General features: G+C 44.3%; 3 protein-coding genes and 1 non-coding gene across 4 annotated transcripts; 1 reads left to right on the top strand and 3 right to left on the bottom strand.

Annotated features, from left to right (window-relative positions):
- The first annotated feature begins 18 nt into the window (after positions 1–18).
- On the top strand, positions 19–1,499 carry LOC126522733 (mitochondrial pyruvate carrier 2-like). Its single transcript, XM_050171519.3, has 5 exons — positions 19–172; positions 486–526; positions 609–693; positions 769–880; positions 1,136–1,499. Exons 1-5 carry the CDS (start codon positions 88–90, stop codon positions 1,170–1,172), a joined length of 360 nt encoding a protein of 119 aa, XP_050027476.1. The 5' UTR covers positions 19–87; the 3' UTR covers positions 1,173–1,499.
- A 93-nt stretch (positions 1,500–1,592) lies between these two features.
- Positions 1,593–8,151, bottom strand: LOC126522732 (EEF1A lysine methyltransferase 1). Its single transcript, XM_050171518.3, has 5 exons — positions 7,980–8,151; positions 7,603–7,726; positions 7,188–7,270; positions 3,453–3,727; positions 1,593–1,923 (listed from the first exon to the last, which is right to left on the bottom strand). Exons 1-5 carry the CDS (start codon positions 7,982–7,984, stop codon positions 1,790–1,792), a joined length of 621 nt encoding a protein of 206 aa, XP_050027475.1. The 5' UTR covers positions 7,985–8,151; the 3' UTR covers positions 1,593–1,789.
- A 4,173-nt stretch (positions 8,152–12,324) lies between these two features.
- Positions 12,325–16,345, bottom strand: RpL13A (ribosomal protein L13A). Its single transcript, XM_050171520.3, has 6 exons — positions 16,240–16,345; positions 15,646–15,718; positions 15,396–15,461; positions 14,193–14,440; positions 13,247–13,369; positions 12,325–12,448 (listed from the first exon to the last, which is right to left on the bottom strand). The coding sequence occupies exons 1-6, from the start codon at positions 16,258–16,260 to the stop codon at positions 12,362–12,364; spliced, it is 618 nt and encodes a 205-aa protein (XP_050027477.1). The 5' UTR covers positions 16,261–16,345; the 3' UTR covers positions 12,325–12,361.
- Positions 12,517–12,586, bottom strand: LOC126523123 (small nucleolar RNA SNORD34). Its single transcript, XR_007597598.1, has one exon. It is a non-coding gene; the product is annotated as a small nucleolar RNA SNORD34 (small nucleolar RNA).
- Positions 16,346–16,491: the final 146 nt, after the last annotated feature.

Genomic DNA, 16,491 nt, shown 5'->3' with positions numbered 1-16,491 from the left:
CCCATAGCCTCCGCGTAGTTTTGGTTTTCCTCGTCCCAAAGTCAAGCCGCTGCCGCACTTCAGCCGCAGCCCGTGTGCGACGAGACGATGGCTGCTGTTTATCGTGCCCTTGTGTCTACAGCAGACAAATTTGTTCCCGGAAAACTCCGCCCGCTGTGGGAGCATCCGGCAGGTGAGAAGAAAATATAGTTTCGTCCGAAATCTTTCACATGGCATCCGTGGCCCTGCTTCTCCCGCCGAGTCCCATTCAAACTACGGCGGTTGTTGTTGTTGTCCTATGTGGCCGTGGCATGGCGGTTCCTTGGCTGTGGAAAACAGCACGTAACGCGAAAGTTGTAGTGGGGATGTACCGTTTTATTGCGCGCGTAAAATGGTGCCATGTTTTGGACTCGACGCGCGCGCGCTAAAGTACCAGTGCGCGGCGATCGCGAGGCGAAACCAAATGCCTACGCCCACAACTATCTCGTTCTTCAATTTTTCCGCAGGCCCCAAGACTATCTTCTTCTGGGCACCTTCGTTCAAATGGGTCAGTGAGTTTTATACCGCACTTTTCTTTTTTAAGTGGTGCACTAATGTCTATTCCCTGCATTTCATACAACATCGTACAGGCTCTAGTGATCGCCGGAATCGGCGACTTGGCAAGGCCAGCCGAGAAGTTGAGCGCTTCGCAATCAACAGCGCTGGCTGCTACTGGTATGCGTTCCTGTGAACACAGGGTATACAAGCGACTCTCGATACACGCAGCTAAATCGCTTTTTCATTTTGCAGGAATCATCTGGTCACGATACTCTATGGTCATCATCCCCAAAAACTACAACTTGTTTAGCGTGAACATCTTTGTAGCCTTGACTGGGCTTTATCAGTTGCTCAGAATCTACAGGTATTGTGCATTTCAGTTGTTGCGCTGTTTGTGCACAATAAATGCAATTGTAGAGAGAGGTACAAGTTTGGGCTGCACCCTACAGCATGCACAAGTGAGGCATATTGAATAGTGCTGTGTGCGAGTATGACTATAAAGCAGAAGCCTGAGAAGGTTAGACTGCCAGCACACGTTATGTATTGCAGGAGTGAATTCATTTTATACAGCAGCCTGCTCAGCGAGCAAAGAGCTAAAGCCGTGCCTTTTCTATTTCAGATACAACCAGTCATTGAAAGTGGAGAACAAGAGCTAGGGCCTGTAGTGTCCTAGATTTATAACAATATCACATGGCCACTTAGCTCGCGATCGAGCCCGATCTAGATCAGAATTCTCGACCGCCATTGGCTCCCTCCTGCAGGTTATGCAAAGGAGCCAATTGCAACCGTGAAATTTTGCTTCGATCGCAATCAATACTGCGCTGTGTGAATTACGAAGGTACTGGGGAGATTAGCTCACATATAATGTGTCAGTACCTGTCACTCCTTAAAGATGCGATATATATGTAGAATTAATCAATTTCAATGCAAAGCAAGTTCAATATATTGAATAGGTAATAGAAAATAAATTCGGTAATTCCAGGCATGTGTTTTTGTCACTAACCTTTTCTGGCTGAAGGACTGCTCGTTTTTACGGTTGCTCTGTTGCAGTCAATATAGTAAGTCAGTATCCACAGTTTTGTTGTATTTGTTTTATTGCATGCATGTATATAAGTTTCCTCTGATAAAGAATACTGGAATTGTAAGGACTATTAAAATACTTTGATTAGTCAAAAACTACCAGGGATGGTTAGGACTAGGAAAACACTTTGATTAGTTGTAAAAACTACCGGGGATTGTTAGGACTAGAAAAACACTTTCATTCGACAACAACTCAGCAACAAAATTCATCCAAGTTGTAGTTGGCAAAGCATTTAAACTCATTGCCAAGCTTCCGCGTGTGTGTTGGCTCAAAATTGCATGGTCGAAGGCCGAGGAGCTGTTCTGCATAAGGCTCCATCACTGCACCTGAAAGTAAAAGAGACAAATCACATCAAGCGAGAAATGGTAGTCCAAAGCAGCAGTCACTAGCTCTGAAACATGGTGGTAAATTCTTGAGCACAGTCTGTACTTTTTATGTTCAAAACTTTATTGCTGGGCGCTTTGAGATTCATTTTCAGGTAGCTATGTGCTTAGCATTACACCAGCATTTGAATAATCTGTACAATGGTAGCAGCAGGTCTGATGCGAACTCTGTGGTCTTAAAGGGCTAGCATGTCCTGCTGTGTATTTTCTTCTCTCAAAGCAAAGCTAAACACGTTGGTTTTCAACCCACATTTGTCGCACAAGCCAATTTTGTAATGCCATCTTGTCACTGCTCGGTTAGCTTAAACATTCATGAGCTATTCTACTCTGTAAAGGTGGATGACCAGTGAAGCTGTTTATCACACGGCACAGAGATGACATAGAATTTCGAACAAAGGTACGAACATATTTACTGTCCTGATCGGTGGTCATCTTGACAATAGGTACGCACACACATTCTCATATCACGTGTTATTAAATGCCTCTGTCATGTAAGACAATGAATGGCTCATGCCCTTAAGCAATGGTTCATACCACTGTAAATAAAAAAAAATTAATGCAGCCTCCCCATTACACCGACAGAAGAGAAATGAAACTCTGTGCTGGAGTGATGAGCAGCAAACGAGCCAGCAGTGGAAGAAGACGACGATGACGACGACAATAGTATTCTCTTGCCAATGAATGGCTCACACCCCCTTAAGCAATGAGCAGCAATGGAGCCAGCTGTAGAAGGAGATGAGAACAAAAGCGTAAGCAGTGGCACGAGCGCACTAGCGCAGTTGCACCGAGGGGCACCAACGAGCTAGTTTGCGGGTTGCTCGTGGACAACTGATGTTCGAGGATGACGGAAATGCCCTAGCCATATACAGCTTCGCTATAAAGAGTAAAGGAAAACAAACATCCAAGTTGAACACTACAAGATAGGATTTTTCTGTACTTAATTCAGTTAGCACACCACACCACTCTCTGTCCGGCATCAAATGTAGCTACCCTGTCTGATATGGCACTATGATACAGACTTTTGTCTAGACAGAGTTGTATGGACCAATTATGGCCAAGGCCAGTCCATGCACGGTACTCTAGAAAGGTGTGCAGAGTAAAAGCTGTCTGAGACTGAACAAGCTCAACCTATACACAAAGACATCCTCAAAACTAGCATGCAGCGACATTCTTCCTACATGCTACCATGCTGAATTGTCATTTCTGCTCGAGTTGCTCTTCCATTCATCTCAAAAGGCCATTTCAGGTAATGCGAGGAATTTGCAGGACTGAGAAAGCATATTCTCATTATCTGCATGTGTCTTGTCATCTAGTTCTGCCAAGGTGAAGAACCAAAACCTACAATGCAGGATTTTTTGTTCTTAAGAAAATAACAATGTTCAGGTTTTCTGGAACTTGACTTTTGCCTACAGCAATGAAAACTGTGGTACAACTAGGAGAACATGGAGATGGCCGCAACCATTATTGCTCACCTGTGCACAGGATTATAAACGTGGGCCGCAGGAATTGTACCGTTTCTGCAGTTTTTGACAAACACTCCTCCGAGAGGAAGGGGGGATCGAGCACCACCACTGTGAACTTTCCCTGCCAGTCCTGAGGTATGTCGAGCGGGACGTTGTAGTCGTAGTGCACAAAGTCTTCCCCATGACATTCAAACCTCCGGTCGAACTCTAGGAGCTTGAGTGTGTTCTTGCAGCCCAGCTCTCGAAGCTTAGCATACAGAGTTGGGCATGAGATACAAGCAATCCTGCAATGACAATGTCATTAAAATGTACGTTAAGTTGCTCCTTCAACTGTTCTCAAGGGCTAAAGTATGCTTAGTGACAGAGTGAATGAGATGAAACTACAAATGCTGTTAATAAAGAAAAAGCACAAAGATCCAGCACAATGTCGGAAGAATCTAAATGACGGTAGGCTGCTGCAGCAGCGATCACATGCACACGGTCTCATCGCTTGTAGGCTCTATCACAAGGACAAAGCCAAGGCAAGTGGTGTTTGTCAAAGGAAGGATGGTGATGGAATGTGCATGCACAAAGAAGTACAACACACCTAACTAAACTGAAGGCATTCAGCTTTGCAAGGAAAGACTTCCTTTGGAAGACCTTTCAGAACAAAATATTAGGTTTTTCAGCCGCTTGGAAGAGAGCAGTACTGCATGAACAAGACACAGAAGTTGGACACAAGATTAAAATAAGGTGAGACGTGGAAGTAGTAACATATAGTAAAAAATGACCTTAACGCCCAGCAGTTGAGGCAGGATTGGGCAGACCAAATGAGCCAAGCTGGTGACAATCATCAGAAATTGGGACTAAAACCATAGACTCGGATACAACCTTCTAAATGTTAAAGTGCCTCAAAGGCACTGCGTTGTCAAGCTTGGAAAAATTTGTACTGTATAGCACTAAGAAGACACTATGATTTGGCACACAAAATGCCACATGACTCAATAGAGAGTTTTAGAATAGGGGCCCCAAACGTTTTGAGGCCCAAAGAAATAGCGTCGAAGCCACTGCACATGCGCGAGAAGCAAACTGCGTTTGGGTTTTGCGTTGCGCACGCTATTTCACTAATTTAGTGGGAGCCCCAAAAGCTGCCCAAAAAGATTTGCGTAAATAAACATGGCAGCACCCATCGAAGTGACGGCTCTAACCTAGCACCAAACTGGGTTTGACTCGTGGTAACGCGTGAAGTTTGCAAGCTAGGAGAAGTGACTGCAGTTATTGCTTTCTCTCAACTAGCGTGTGTTATGAAAACTGATTCAGTAGACTCCGCTGATTCCGAATTCGATTGTGGATTTTATGGCTAGTAGGCCTAACACAGCTTAGCTTGGCTGGTGAAGGCACGTAGGGTTGGTTACTCAAAACTAAAGGCTACTAATTGTTGCTTACACAATAATCTCTAGATAACCTCTAAATTGTAATTAAATGCAAATACATGAAAGTCTAAATTACTATTATCATAAAATGGTATATTTTATTTAATTATTTCTAATTGCTTTTCTTTGATGTTGTAGTGGCACTGTCAGCGCAAGATGCTATCCGCAAATGCAAAGCCTTATTCTAAACCTCTTCACTCCTGCGTGCCCCAACACTAACACCCGCAAAGCTCTTTGCCCCAAAATTATCAGGGCCCCTATTCTAAAACTCTAATGAAACTAAGGCTTTGATGACTGCTTAGATGCCAAGCAAAGGTGGCTTTAGTATGCATGTTGTGTGGCTATCTTGTCTACCAAGTCCATTAACACTACTGCTAGTTATACCATGGCAAAATTTCTGTTTTCATTCTGCCAGACACTCCTGAAACCCAAAGAAGCATAATCAATTTGCAAGATGGTTCTTATAAGTGAATGGTATGTTAAAAAAGTGAAAAAGGAAACAGCTGAAATTCCCAGTTACATGCCAGAAGCAGGACCTCCATGTACGTGAACAAAGAGATCATCTCCTGATGTTTGATATGGTAAAAACTTTTGCATAAATAGAGATGCAACACTGTGTGGTGGGCTGCCATGTTTACACTGCAGCCTGGATTTTCATTTAATTTTATGGTATTTGAAACACACTTCGTTGTTGCATTTTGTCATCTGGGCTGACACAACGGCCCACATCAAATTAGTGCCAATATTCTCGAAAGCTGGCAGCAAGACTATAACTAAACCATTTCTGTACACTTCCATAGACTTCATATTCGTTATGAATATTTTACGTAATCTTGTTCAAATTTAAGCGAAAAGTGCAGTTTAATGTACGAGGTGCCTCAAGTGAGATATGGCGGGACTTGAAGAAGCCAGAAAAAAAGATGAGCGGCATCAGATGCTATTTCTATTTATAAGATTCAGGTGAACAAAAAAGTGCCTTGTCCGTTTAAAGCAGAGGCTTGCATAGCTATATATTCAAATTGTCTGCTTTGAATGGCCAAGGCACTGCAGAGGTCAAGGCCATAAACTGCAAACAGGAGGTCAAATCATATAACAATATCCCGGAGCACACTTCTTTTTTTAGTGTACATTTGACTGAGGGTTACCAGAGCTGATACACAATCCACAGTCACAACGTGCTTGAACGTTGATTTGTTACAGGCGGCTGAAATCCATGCCTATATTGAAAATGCAAATGGTCAAAACACCACTGGTGAACATCAGGCGGCTATCAGTTGCTGGGACCACTTTCAGATGTTGCGAGAGATCAGACTGTTGAGGCTTTAAACTTTTTTCAAAGGCAAGATGTAAACATTGGTAAGGTTTCAGATTTCTTCCACTGTTTTGGCAGAGCAACACTCATCTTAAACAATGCTTATGTGAAAGAGAAAGCATGCTTACAACACACACACAATGCACCATTCCTTCTTCCCACGTATATCCTGCTGAGAAGGAATGCTATTGCCCTGGTGAAGACTAGTTTATACAGTGGTAGAAAGGGGCTCCCATTCTGTAACTCTTATAAAAGACCACTGGTTATATGCCCTATTGTCTTGCTCAACTCCATTTCATCCTAATCTCAGCTAAAATATTCTACGCCCATTTGCTCTTTAATACACACCACCTCAAAATTTCTGCCACATATGTTAGTACCGGTAAAATGCAATGATAGTAGACTTAAAAATTGCAATGTGCTACCCATCATGTCTTGTTATGCCTGCTCTACACGCTCCAACCCATTTCTATTCTTTTGTAGATTTGGTTCTCGTGATCCAGTTTCCATGCGACTCACTGGCCTTGATAAACATACTTTTGCACAGATTTTAGAGGCGTACTGTCTGTCACAAATTCTTGTTCTCTTGCTAGGCTACTCAACATTGCCTTGGTCTTCGCATATTAATGTTCAGACTTTGGCGGCTAAGGTCCTCAATCATTTGTTGCAAAGCCAAGCAAACAAATGCAGCCAAAAACGACAGAGAACTAGGTGGTGTGATAAAATGAAGAAATGTGCAGGTGATTGAACATCTCAGGGAGAGGCTTTCATCCTGCAGTGGACATAAAACAGGCTGATGAAGTTGAAGAAGAAAGGGCTAGGTTGCAGTAGAAGATCCTTTTCTCTTCTCGCACAAGCCTTGTCATCGCCTCGTTAGAGGCAGGTCCACATGTTGGGATAATTGACAACAGATTGGGTTTCAGACTCGCCCACCCTATTTGCTGCAGATCACTATCTCCCGTTGCCCCCACCATGCAAGGTAAGGGCCCAAAAGAAATAGGTGACAGGAAGTTAACTCACGCTCCTTCAGGCCCTGCTGCACGCAATGCTTCCTTGGCCAAAGCTGCTGCTGTCTCGTCACTGTACCAGAACTGGCTTAATTGCTTGGGTGAACAGAAGCATGCAAAGAAATAAACACTGTCATTGTCGCGCTGGTATCACAAAAATTACGCGGGACAAAGAGATCCGCACAGAATATGACTAATTGTTCTTTGAATGTAGTAGCTGTCGATAATATAGGGCTGATGCGACAATTGTAATACTGTCCACGTAGTCCACTGTTTAGGGTAACGTCGCACCTTAATATTAGCTTTTTTTTCTTGATATTTTTCCCTTGTGTTGTTTAGATATCTGCTATCGATCAGGCTAGCGGCATCGGCTTATCAAATGGCTATCACCATAAACCAAGCGTTTATGTCCGCAGAGATGAACGTACCCAGTCCTCCTGTGGTGCAGTTCCCTTTTCTTGCTCTTCTCTCTCGCGCAAGAACTCTTCCAGCGCGGCTTTCGCGTAGTCGGACAGCTCCGGCGGACCTTCGTCATCAGCTGATTCGCTAGACCTGCATAACGAAACATGCACTTTCGCATATGTATCAGAATGTGGGAAGATGGGGCGGGAGGGAACCCGGGAAGGCGCGATCTGCAGAAAAAAAAAAAACTGGTTTCGACCTCTGCTCTAGTTTATTAAAACCGAGCGATAAGTTCTCAACTCGCGCAACCGGTTTTAGGCGCTCAGCCTGCCGCGCCCTTTGCGCTTGTAGAAACCGGTTTTTCGAAGAGAGATCTCGTTCCGGGATAAAATAGAACTTTCACCTCATGTTCTGCCGATGACGTAGGGCACGAAATAGTGTTCCGGCTGGGCCAACTCCAACGTATTTTACGACTATTTAGTCGTATGGTTTAATGGTCACTTTTGTATGAATCTAACTGCAATCCAAACAAACTGGGCGCGGCCATGTTGCTGATATCGATGTCGTTGCTGTAAACCGCTACAACGACACGAGCAACGTTTACAAAGTACCATTTTGGGGGGCTTTGTGGGGATCAGTGCACGAACGTTAAAGTGCGCGAAAACCAAACCGTGTTGTATCACGCGCTGGGCGGAACTGGTGTTCATAGAATGATGTTAAGCATTCATAGAATGATGTTGATGATGATGATGAATGAAGATATTGCACGTGGCTGCGACATCAAGCTTCCTTGTCGCACGCTGCTTCTGAGGCGACCAAAAGTTTCGAATCGACCTCCTGCCTCCGCTCACCCCCCCCCCCCCCCCCCCCTCACTTCTTCCCTTTTGATAGACATAGGAGATGTCCACACTTTAGAATTCGCCGCAAGATTACAGCGCATTTAGACTCGGAAAAATTTGCAAGCGTTACAACCATTGGCTCCTCCTCAACAGATGTGTTCACTGCGCTTCATGAGCAAATTTTAGTTTAACGTAAGCGTAATAGCGGGGTTAAGGGAAATAGTACTAGTGTTACCGTTCCACACACGAACTGCTGTTTGAGTGTTGGGCAGAATTTATGGGTCCAAGGGAATGGTAGGTGGAGGTAGTCTGAATACAAGGCATAGGATAATCTCCAGAACCTAGGGCGGGGAAAGGACAAACTATGGGTCTACTTAGGGAAGCCTTTGCCAATGCGTTGGCACACTTTACCCCCATATTTACCTATCATCCTCTATTCAAAGTTCTTCCTTATTCTAGAATGTGTCTCCTCTCAGCACTCCACCTCGACCCAATAAAGTTGATGGCAACGCTGCCCCTTGATAGAAGTGTCGTGGCGCTTTACAGCGCTGCACTCAATTTGGTGGAGTGCAGGAAGAACTTGGGAGTCAAGGATAGCTCGACGATACGGGGGTAAAATGTTCCTACTTATTTGCAAAGGCTTCCCCAAGTGGCCCCATAGTTTTTCCTTTGCCACCCTAGATTTCGGTGATTGTATTATGCGTCATGTTCAGATTACCACCACCTATGCCCCTGGAACTATAAATTCTGCCCGATACTAGAGTGGCACTACATTTCAATTTGCACAGGTTTGGTTTTGAGATATCTCCTTTGTTGTTAACCAGAAACACTTCACCACTTTCTGCTTGCTTTCTTGTGATGTTTGTTAATAAGGTTTCTCAAGGTCCCTGTAAACCAACTTTCCTCTGGAGCTTCCACGTTAGGGTGCAGCCACCGGAATGCCATGAACGACTGCATTCTTGACTCGCATCGGCCAACTTCCTAAACAAAAGTTTTCTGAACAATTTTCTGTCCACTCCAGTATGATGAAGAGTCACGTCGTTGAACAGCACTGTTTTTTGCCGCAGGAAAGTTGTACATTCTAAACTTCCTTTACCCATTTTGTGCAAACTGCTCGATTCCCCATGGTGGGTATGTGCCACTTTTGCAGACGAAACTATGTGCACTGAAACCACCGGAGTTCACGCTGATGATGCGTGGTGTTTTGTGGCGCAAGGGCCAGGTTTGGCCAAAGAGCGCCATGACACGTGGTAATGTTGACGATGTATTATGGAAGATGTGACTTGGCTGTAAAGTGGCCTAAAATTAGTCGCTGTAAAGTGCGTAAAATCTACGTGCTACAAAATTATGGCGATGACTAATGACGAATACTATGAACATTAAAATCCATCGTAGAAGAATGATGCGAAATATAAAATTTATAAGATGGTAAAATTACTTGGAGCACTGCTGCCTCGCCAGAGCCCTTGAAACGCTGAGAGACATGTGCAATTCCAAACGGCACATGTAACGTGTACTTGCCTTAATTTGGAGAGAAAAATAAACACAGAGTATGTATGCTTGCATGCTAAAAAAATGTTCCCCATGGCCACAGCAAAGCTCCACTGGCAAAACTACACTACAGAACATCACACTGGTGAATGGAGGAACTTTATTTTTGAAAGACCCTTTGTCCAAGTCCAGCTGGGCTACCGATCTTAGTGCCATATCCTCCTGTCAGGACACAATGATGCTTTATGTGGGCCAACAGTAGCGTAGTGCAAGGCACAAATCTTGCAGTGGTCTCTTTCATGTGTATGGTTAAACTAGGGGGCGATGTTTGAGCATGTAAAAAGTGTGTAGAAGGGAATGCTTCAGAGCAATCCCGGTAGGTGGGAATTGTGTTGATTGATGATGAATTAGGTCTGTTGTCAATGTGGTACTTGATAGCATCATGTGATAATTCAAGTGTATTAACCTGGCAAGTTCGTACAATGCCCTCTCCAGAATGTCAAGGAGCCTTGTTTTTGGATTCCTCAAGCCAACTGCTGCCTTTATTAAGTTCGGCAATGTTGTGAAACCAATAATTGTCAGAAGATGGCTCTTGGTGAGAACATGTTAATAAAGCAGTTAGAAGCACAGGGCATGCCCTTGGTTTCTTGCAACTAAGTTTAAAGCGTGCAAGCATCAACATAAAAGCAGCAGCATATAAAACACGTTTTGCCAATTTCGAAATATGCCTGCCTTGTACGGGTCTTTTGTGGTGCGAGTATTGATATCAGAAAAAAAATCCAGTCCGGAACAGGAAGGTTTGTCCTGGGCAGGAGGCTGGGTCTATCTGAATGACGGCACAGAGCAGTTTTCCATAATCGTTTGGGAATCCGCTCATCCAGATATCTGACGCCCCTGCATTGTTTTATTGTATAAAGGCTAGGCCGTACCTTTCCAGGATGACTGTTTAAATGTTGTTTCACGAACCATTGTCACTTAGAATTCACAACCCAAGGGCAATGGGGGGAAGACGCCAGGCAGAAAACGAAGTGAACCTCACTTCAAGCCACGGCCAGACTCTACTCTCTCCGAGCAAGGAGGAGCAAGCCCAGCCGTGCTATGGCTTGGTTTAGAATTTGTCACCGCCGCCATCGAAATGCAACCGTGACTGACCCATAGGTGTACATTTCACTTTGCTTTACATATGGCATCCCACATCAGACTGTCGTCTCAGATTGAGCTGTCAAAAGGAAGCTAATCGGGCACCAAACTTCTTCCTTGCCACCCGTCGTGCATTGTTGGCCAAAGATATTTAGGCGGGAACTTTATATTCAATAATGAAATTTGGCAATAAAAATTTTTCTGGCATATTGCCTGTAGGCAACACTGACCAATAAAAGGTTAATGGTACCGAGTGTCCTGTAGGGATAAAAAATATCTGCACAACTTAATGCTTCGTGTCATGGGATATCATGCTAAGGCACAAGCTTCTTTATTGCCCACTATCCCCTGGTGACATGGGACACACTCCAGGAAGCCCTGCAACGTATGGCATTTGTGCGAGAGAACATTGGTCTGCATAGTGATTGTATACACAGGCAGTGAACATTATGCCAGTGGAGAGGTTGATTACATGGCCATAGACACAAGAGGCGAGGGCATTGGTTGTCCCATAGAGGTTTGATCCAACTGAAGGGTTGAACATAAACTGTCAACCAATTGGTAGACTAAATGTCTCCGCTCGCCTGCCAGATGCACCAAAGAAGGCTCGCAAATTCTACCAGCTACCTAAACATGCAACATCACCCTGCTCTTGCAACAGTGCCTCCACTAAAAAAAATCCAGGGCTTTGCTTCGGCTCAGTATAATTCTCCCATCAAGTGCCAAAAACTGACAAAATTGCCAAGGGACCTACTAAACAAGTTGGTCTTGCACAATCTACAGGGACTAAAATTTTGCACAAAGCAAAAAAATTCTGAGTAGCTGCTTAGTCTTGAAGGTCTAGTCCTAGCATACAGAACTCTCGCTTCTTGTAAAGCAGCTGGAGGTCTTTATAGCAATTTTACATATGCAAGATTTTCAGTGCACCGCCAGCATGTTACCTAAAGTTTAGGTGCTTGGGCCCTCCATTCAGCAACCACATACCCCTAAGCAACTTATGCAGAACCTGCAACAGTATGGAACCCTAGGTGCAAGATTTCTGGGGCACATTGATGTGCAAGGCTTTAAGGCCTAGGCTTGGGATTTGTGTCATCCAATAACCACCGGGTGTGTGTGCTTAAGAAAACTGGACAATTACCACCTGTGCAAACGTTGCTTCCGTAATATAAACTAATAATTTGCAACCAAACTAGCCAAAATGAAATCTCGGAGTTAGTTTTTAATGGAATAACTTAAATTGCTACAGCATTCTCAGCAATGCTCACAACAGTCGCCTCGCACGGCCCACTCTGTTTTTATTCTTGAACAAGTATTATCACACAGCGTAGCCATAGCTTTTGATGACCTTTGCCATCGGTTCCACCTGCTTGGCAGAGAGCTCCTTGGCCTGTGCGAGCAGTTTCTGCAAGGAAAGATGCAAAACATTAGATTACCTGCTCACAACAATCAAGCCAGAGGTTTCTGCTGCTCAGGATTCTCAGTTAAAGTTTTGATATCACAGATCATCAAACAATGTAGGTATAAGGCATCATGGAATCCAACAGTTTTAAAGCACCCGCTGCAAAAGCAGACCACCTCCCATCACTTGGGATATCTGAACAGTTTAGAGGATAAGGAAGGTTATACAAGTCCACTTACTGTATAAGTTAAACTGTTTAGCTGACAGCAAACAGTACTGTCACAAAGCACATGAAAAGTAATCTAGACACAGAAAACAAGCCGTCAGTCTAGTAATAATAAATTCAGACCTGACATGCAAGTACCTTTGTTTAATACCATTTTCAGTAACGGTGCACAAATTTGTGTACACACTGGTTTTGCCAATTCTGCCCAATGGTGGGAAGGTAGAAACTACACAAATTAAGCTTCAGGTAAATTGAACCCTTTGCATACACGATGTGACACCATTTCACTTGCGTGTCAATTGTTGCTACACATGGCCACTTTGCTGAAGGCACGACCAAGTCTAATGTGGTGTGCTGCATAAGCAATGTTTTTCTTTTCTCTTTATTGTGCCAGCAGCCAATTCATTCAAGTAGCTTGCATTCAGGGCTCGCTAGAACATGCAAAAAGCATCATCTAACACCCTTTTAAACAAAGCTGTCACAGCAATAACGAAGGCTTGGATGGTGGTGCTGTCTTGGAGAGAATGCATAATCGCCCACAGCCACGCACAAAGCAAAGATGTCCCCACACTCACCCTGTCCGTCTTCTTGGCCTTGTGATAGAGGGCAGCCTTGGCTTTCCTCTTCAGCTCAAGAGACTCGATGACGCTCTGGTACTTCCAGCCAACTTCATGGCCAAGACGTCCAAGAGTGCAGTACTGCAGGTGAAAGCCACACTACCAGTTTACCTCATGCCACAAATCTGACTGGTCTCACTAGTTACCTACACAAAATCAGCTTTCAAGATTGATTGCACTGCCCTCTGGGGGAGGGCTCAATGTAGGTAAGGAATAGAAGCTCATCACAACTGAAAATGATCCTCATGAGAGCTGAAGCCTGAAGCAGGGGAGGAAACACTGGGCAACTGAACCAGCTTTTCGCAATGTTTGTCAAAAGACAGCTTAGACTCCCTTTACTGATTATCCAATGGAAAGCTACATGATCTATAACACCTTAAATTGGTGCAGGAAGCAAGCATGCAACTTTTGCTGCCTTTCTGGTTTCTGCAATGATCACTGCTGATTGCTGCACATAAATACGAAGACAAGACCTGCACACATTTGCAGCAAAAGCACAACACTTCCAAGCCACAAACAAATGGAAAGCTGAGAAAGAATCCTTAAGGCAGTCAACAAATGCTTTCAAGTCTGATTGTCTCCACACAATCACATAGTAATTTCTGTACCATGACTTGTTTATATATCAATTTGAAGTGGAACACAATTGTCAAACTTGTGTTTAAACATTTCAGTTAATTTATACAAATTATATGGAAGTATATCTTTGGTCACCAGTGCTTTAGAAACAAAATCTGGAAAAGAAACCGGTCTTTATTGGCCATAGCCCACAAACCCCTTAATGTTTCAACTGTTGAGCAGTTGCAGCCCTGCTTGTTAACAGGTAAACATGAAATTCGAAGGGGCGAGTCACGTTCAACCAGACAGTATTGCATTCATCAAGCAAAGCAGAGATGTACCATACCCTGCGCCTGGGGTTGAGCCGGAGCACACGCAACGCTGATGGCACCACCATGCGCTTCATGCGGTGGTACGGAGGCGGCACACCCTCGAAGACCTTCAGACGGTCCAGTGCGAGGGAGCCACGCTTGGTCTTGTGCGGCAGCATGCCGCGCACCGTGCGCCACAAGATTTTGCTGGGTGCCCTGAAGTGGTAGGGCCCCCGCGCTGGGTTCACATTGCACCGCTTGCGCAGGAAGTCCAGGTACTTCACTGCACACGGAATGGGCGAAGGAGAGTGCAAATAAGTCACCAGTGATAGGATGAGCAAGTGGGTACAAACTACAATGAAAGCCTTTAAAATTATTGCAAGTCTCTCAACCAAGACTCTTGCCTTGCTATTTCAGCACCTACCTCACCCGCGCTCAAGCAAAAGTGACTACACTGCCAGACCTGTCACCTTTAATCGAGCAGCAGCTTGCTTCATGGGACTATGCTACCAAATGCCTCATAGCTGCGAGCAAGCTCAAATATATGGCACAGAACTGGCACCTCATGTTTGGCACCCAGCCTGCAACTTAAGATACATGGTCTGTTATCTTCCGACACATTTTGCTGAGAATTGTTGCTCACTGTATGGCATGTCCACGAGATAAAGGTGACTAAAATGCCTGCTGAGAGCATGCACCACGTGAGCCTGCAAAATCTCAGACATGGACAGCAGCACTAACATTGGTGAACAGTGTTTTATCCAACCATGTGTGAAGAAGTGCAACATCGCTGTTTTGTTAAAATATTTTTCATAAAGCTTATGTGGCAATGATGTTGCTGTTGACACTGCACTAGCAGCGTTGGCTCCTCAGGTTGAAATCTGGGCCCTTAGGTGACGGACGAGCTAACAAAATTTTATAGGTAATCATGCAGCTCCATAAATTCTTTCCTACTAAAGCCTCACCTACCACACAGATCTTGTTAGAAATTTATAGCAGCTTCACCCGCACCTCACCAAGTGACCCGTGTACTTTTGAGCAGATGCTACATTTTAACGTCTTCCAAACGCCTTTTCGGCGTCTTTAAAAGATCACGTTGACTCCAGTCCCAACTTAACGATACATCTCGGTTCTTGAAACGCACAGCTAGTTTTCCACACTTAAAGCGGCACGTTGCCTGTGGAACCGAGCACGTGCACTACACGGGAAATTTGACAAGTGCTAGAAAACCGACTTACGCTTATTCCTGAAGAAGCTTCCAGATATGCAGATGCCTTCGCATCGAACGACGACCACCCGCTGGCCTGGGCAGAGGGCAAACAGCAAATGAATGCAAAAGAACATCCGACGTCTCGGCAAACTTCACAACCGAGAAGGGACTCAGATGGTGATGCATGGTAAAGGTATAATCACATCGATTATCATACGTGTGGATGTGAAATTATCATCATGTCAACGCAGTGTGGGCATATTATGAAGGATACTTACCATGAAGCAGTGTTTTCGCTACTAATGCAGAGAGACGGCCAAGTAAGTGGCCTTGGCCGTCGATGATAATGGGCTGCAAGATGAGAGAAAAACACGACTGAGTCAGCGATATAGCACTCCGAAAACTTGCCACGATCAAATTCAGACTTCCGACTCGTATGTCCATAACATCAACGATTTATCACAGCGCACACCAAAACAAAAGCGTACGCGAATACAAGCGAAGGTTCGAACGCTCACGCCGACATACCGGCGTGAATAGGCCTAACACAACATGTGGCGACACTTCACACTGCCAATCAGTACATAACGATGAATTAAATTAAGGTTCAAGCTGCACTGACTAAAAACTAGGTCGGCTTTCTTAGTGGCGAACACGAATTAAGATATTAGCGCACGCCTGAAACGAGGGCACCAGTCAGTCTCGCCACGTGAAAGGAATCCAACAATAAATGGAGGCGTTTTAACTAAAGTCAAGCAAAATTACGCGTACTTTTGAAAACTTAGACATTAATGAATTATTAAAACGAATAAACGCTGCCACTGACAAAGATTTAAGACGTCTCGGAGCGAAAAGTACGGACCGCCACGAACCTTCCGTGAAAACCCAGTCATCTTGACCGGAGAAAAGACATGGAAAAGAGACTTCGACGGGGTTCTCCCAAAAGCCAACACGGCGCATTCATGGTGGCCAGACTAAATGTAGATTCACGGATTTCACAAAGTTTGCTCAAAGGAGAAAAAAAAGAAAGCTTGCTGTAATAAAATTTAACTCACCAGCCTAAACCAGACGTCCTGAATAAAATTATTACTATTACATTTCATATAGGTGAATCTATAGCTAAA

This window comes from Dermacentor andersoni, chromosome 6, assembly GCF_023375885.2.
Source record: "Dermacentor andersoni chromosome 6, qqDerAnde1_hic_scaffold, whole genome shotgun sequence".
Taxonomy (NCBI): domain Eukaryota; kingdom Metazoa; phylum Arthropoda; class Arachnida; order Ixodida; family Ixodidae; genus Dermacentor; species Dermacentor andersoni.
This window is presented reverse-complemented; position numbering and strand designations above follow the sequence as displayed.

Coding starts and splice junctions, on each gene's coding strand:
- LOC126522733 (XM_050171519.3), top strand. CDS start 88: ATGGCTGCTGTTTATCGTGCCCTTGTGTCTACAGCAGACAAATTTGTT. Junction 694..768: donor AACAGCGCTGGCTGCTACTG/GTATGCGTTCCT, acceptor TTCATTTTGCAG/GAATCATCTGGTCACGATAC. Junction 881..1,135: donor CAGTTGCTCAGAATCTACAG/GTATTGTGCATT, acceptor TTTCTATTTCAG/ATACAACCAGTCATTGAAAG.
- LOC126522732 (XM_050171518.3), bottom strand. Junction 7,271..7,602: donor CTGCACCACAGGAGGACTGG/GTACGTTCATCT, acceptor TGTTCACCCAAG/CAATTAAGCCAGTTCTGGTA. Junction 1,924..3,452: donor GTTTATAATCCTGTGCACAG/GTGAGCAATAAT, acceptor TTTTACTTTCAG/GTGCAGTGATGGAGCCTTAT.
- RpL13A (XM_050171520.3), bottom strand. CDS start 16,260: ATGACTGGGTTTTCACGGAAG. Junction 15,719..16,239: donor TGACTGGGTTTTCACGGAAG/GTTCGTGGCGGT, acceptor CTCATCTTGCAG/CCCATTATCATCGACGGCCA. Junction 13,370..14,192: donor GGCTCAACCCCAGGCGCAGG/GTATGGTACATC, acceptor TTTCACCTGCAG/TACTGCACTCTTGGACGTCT.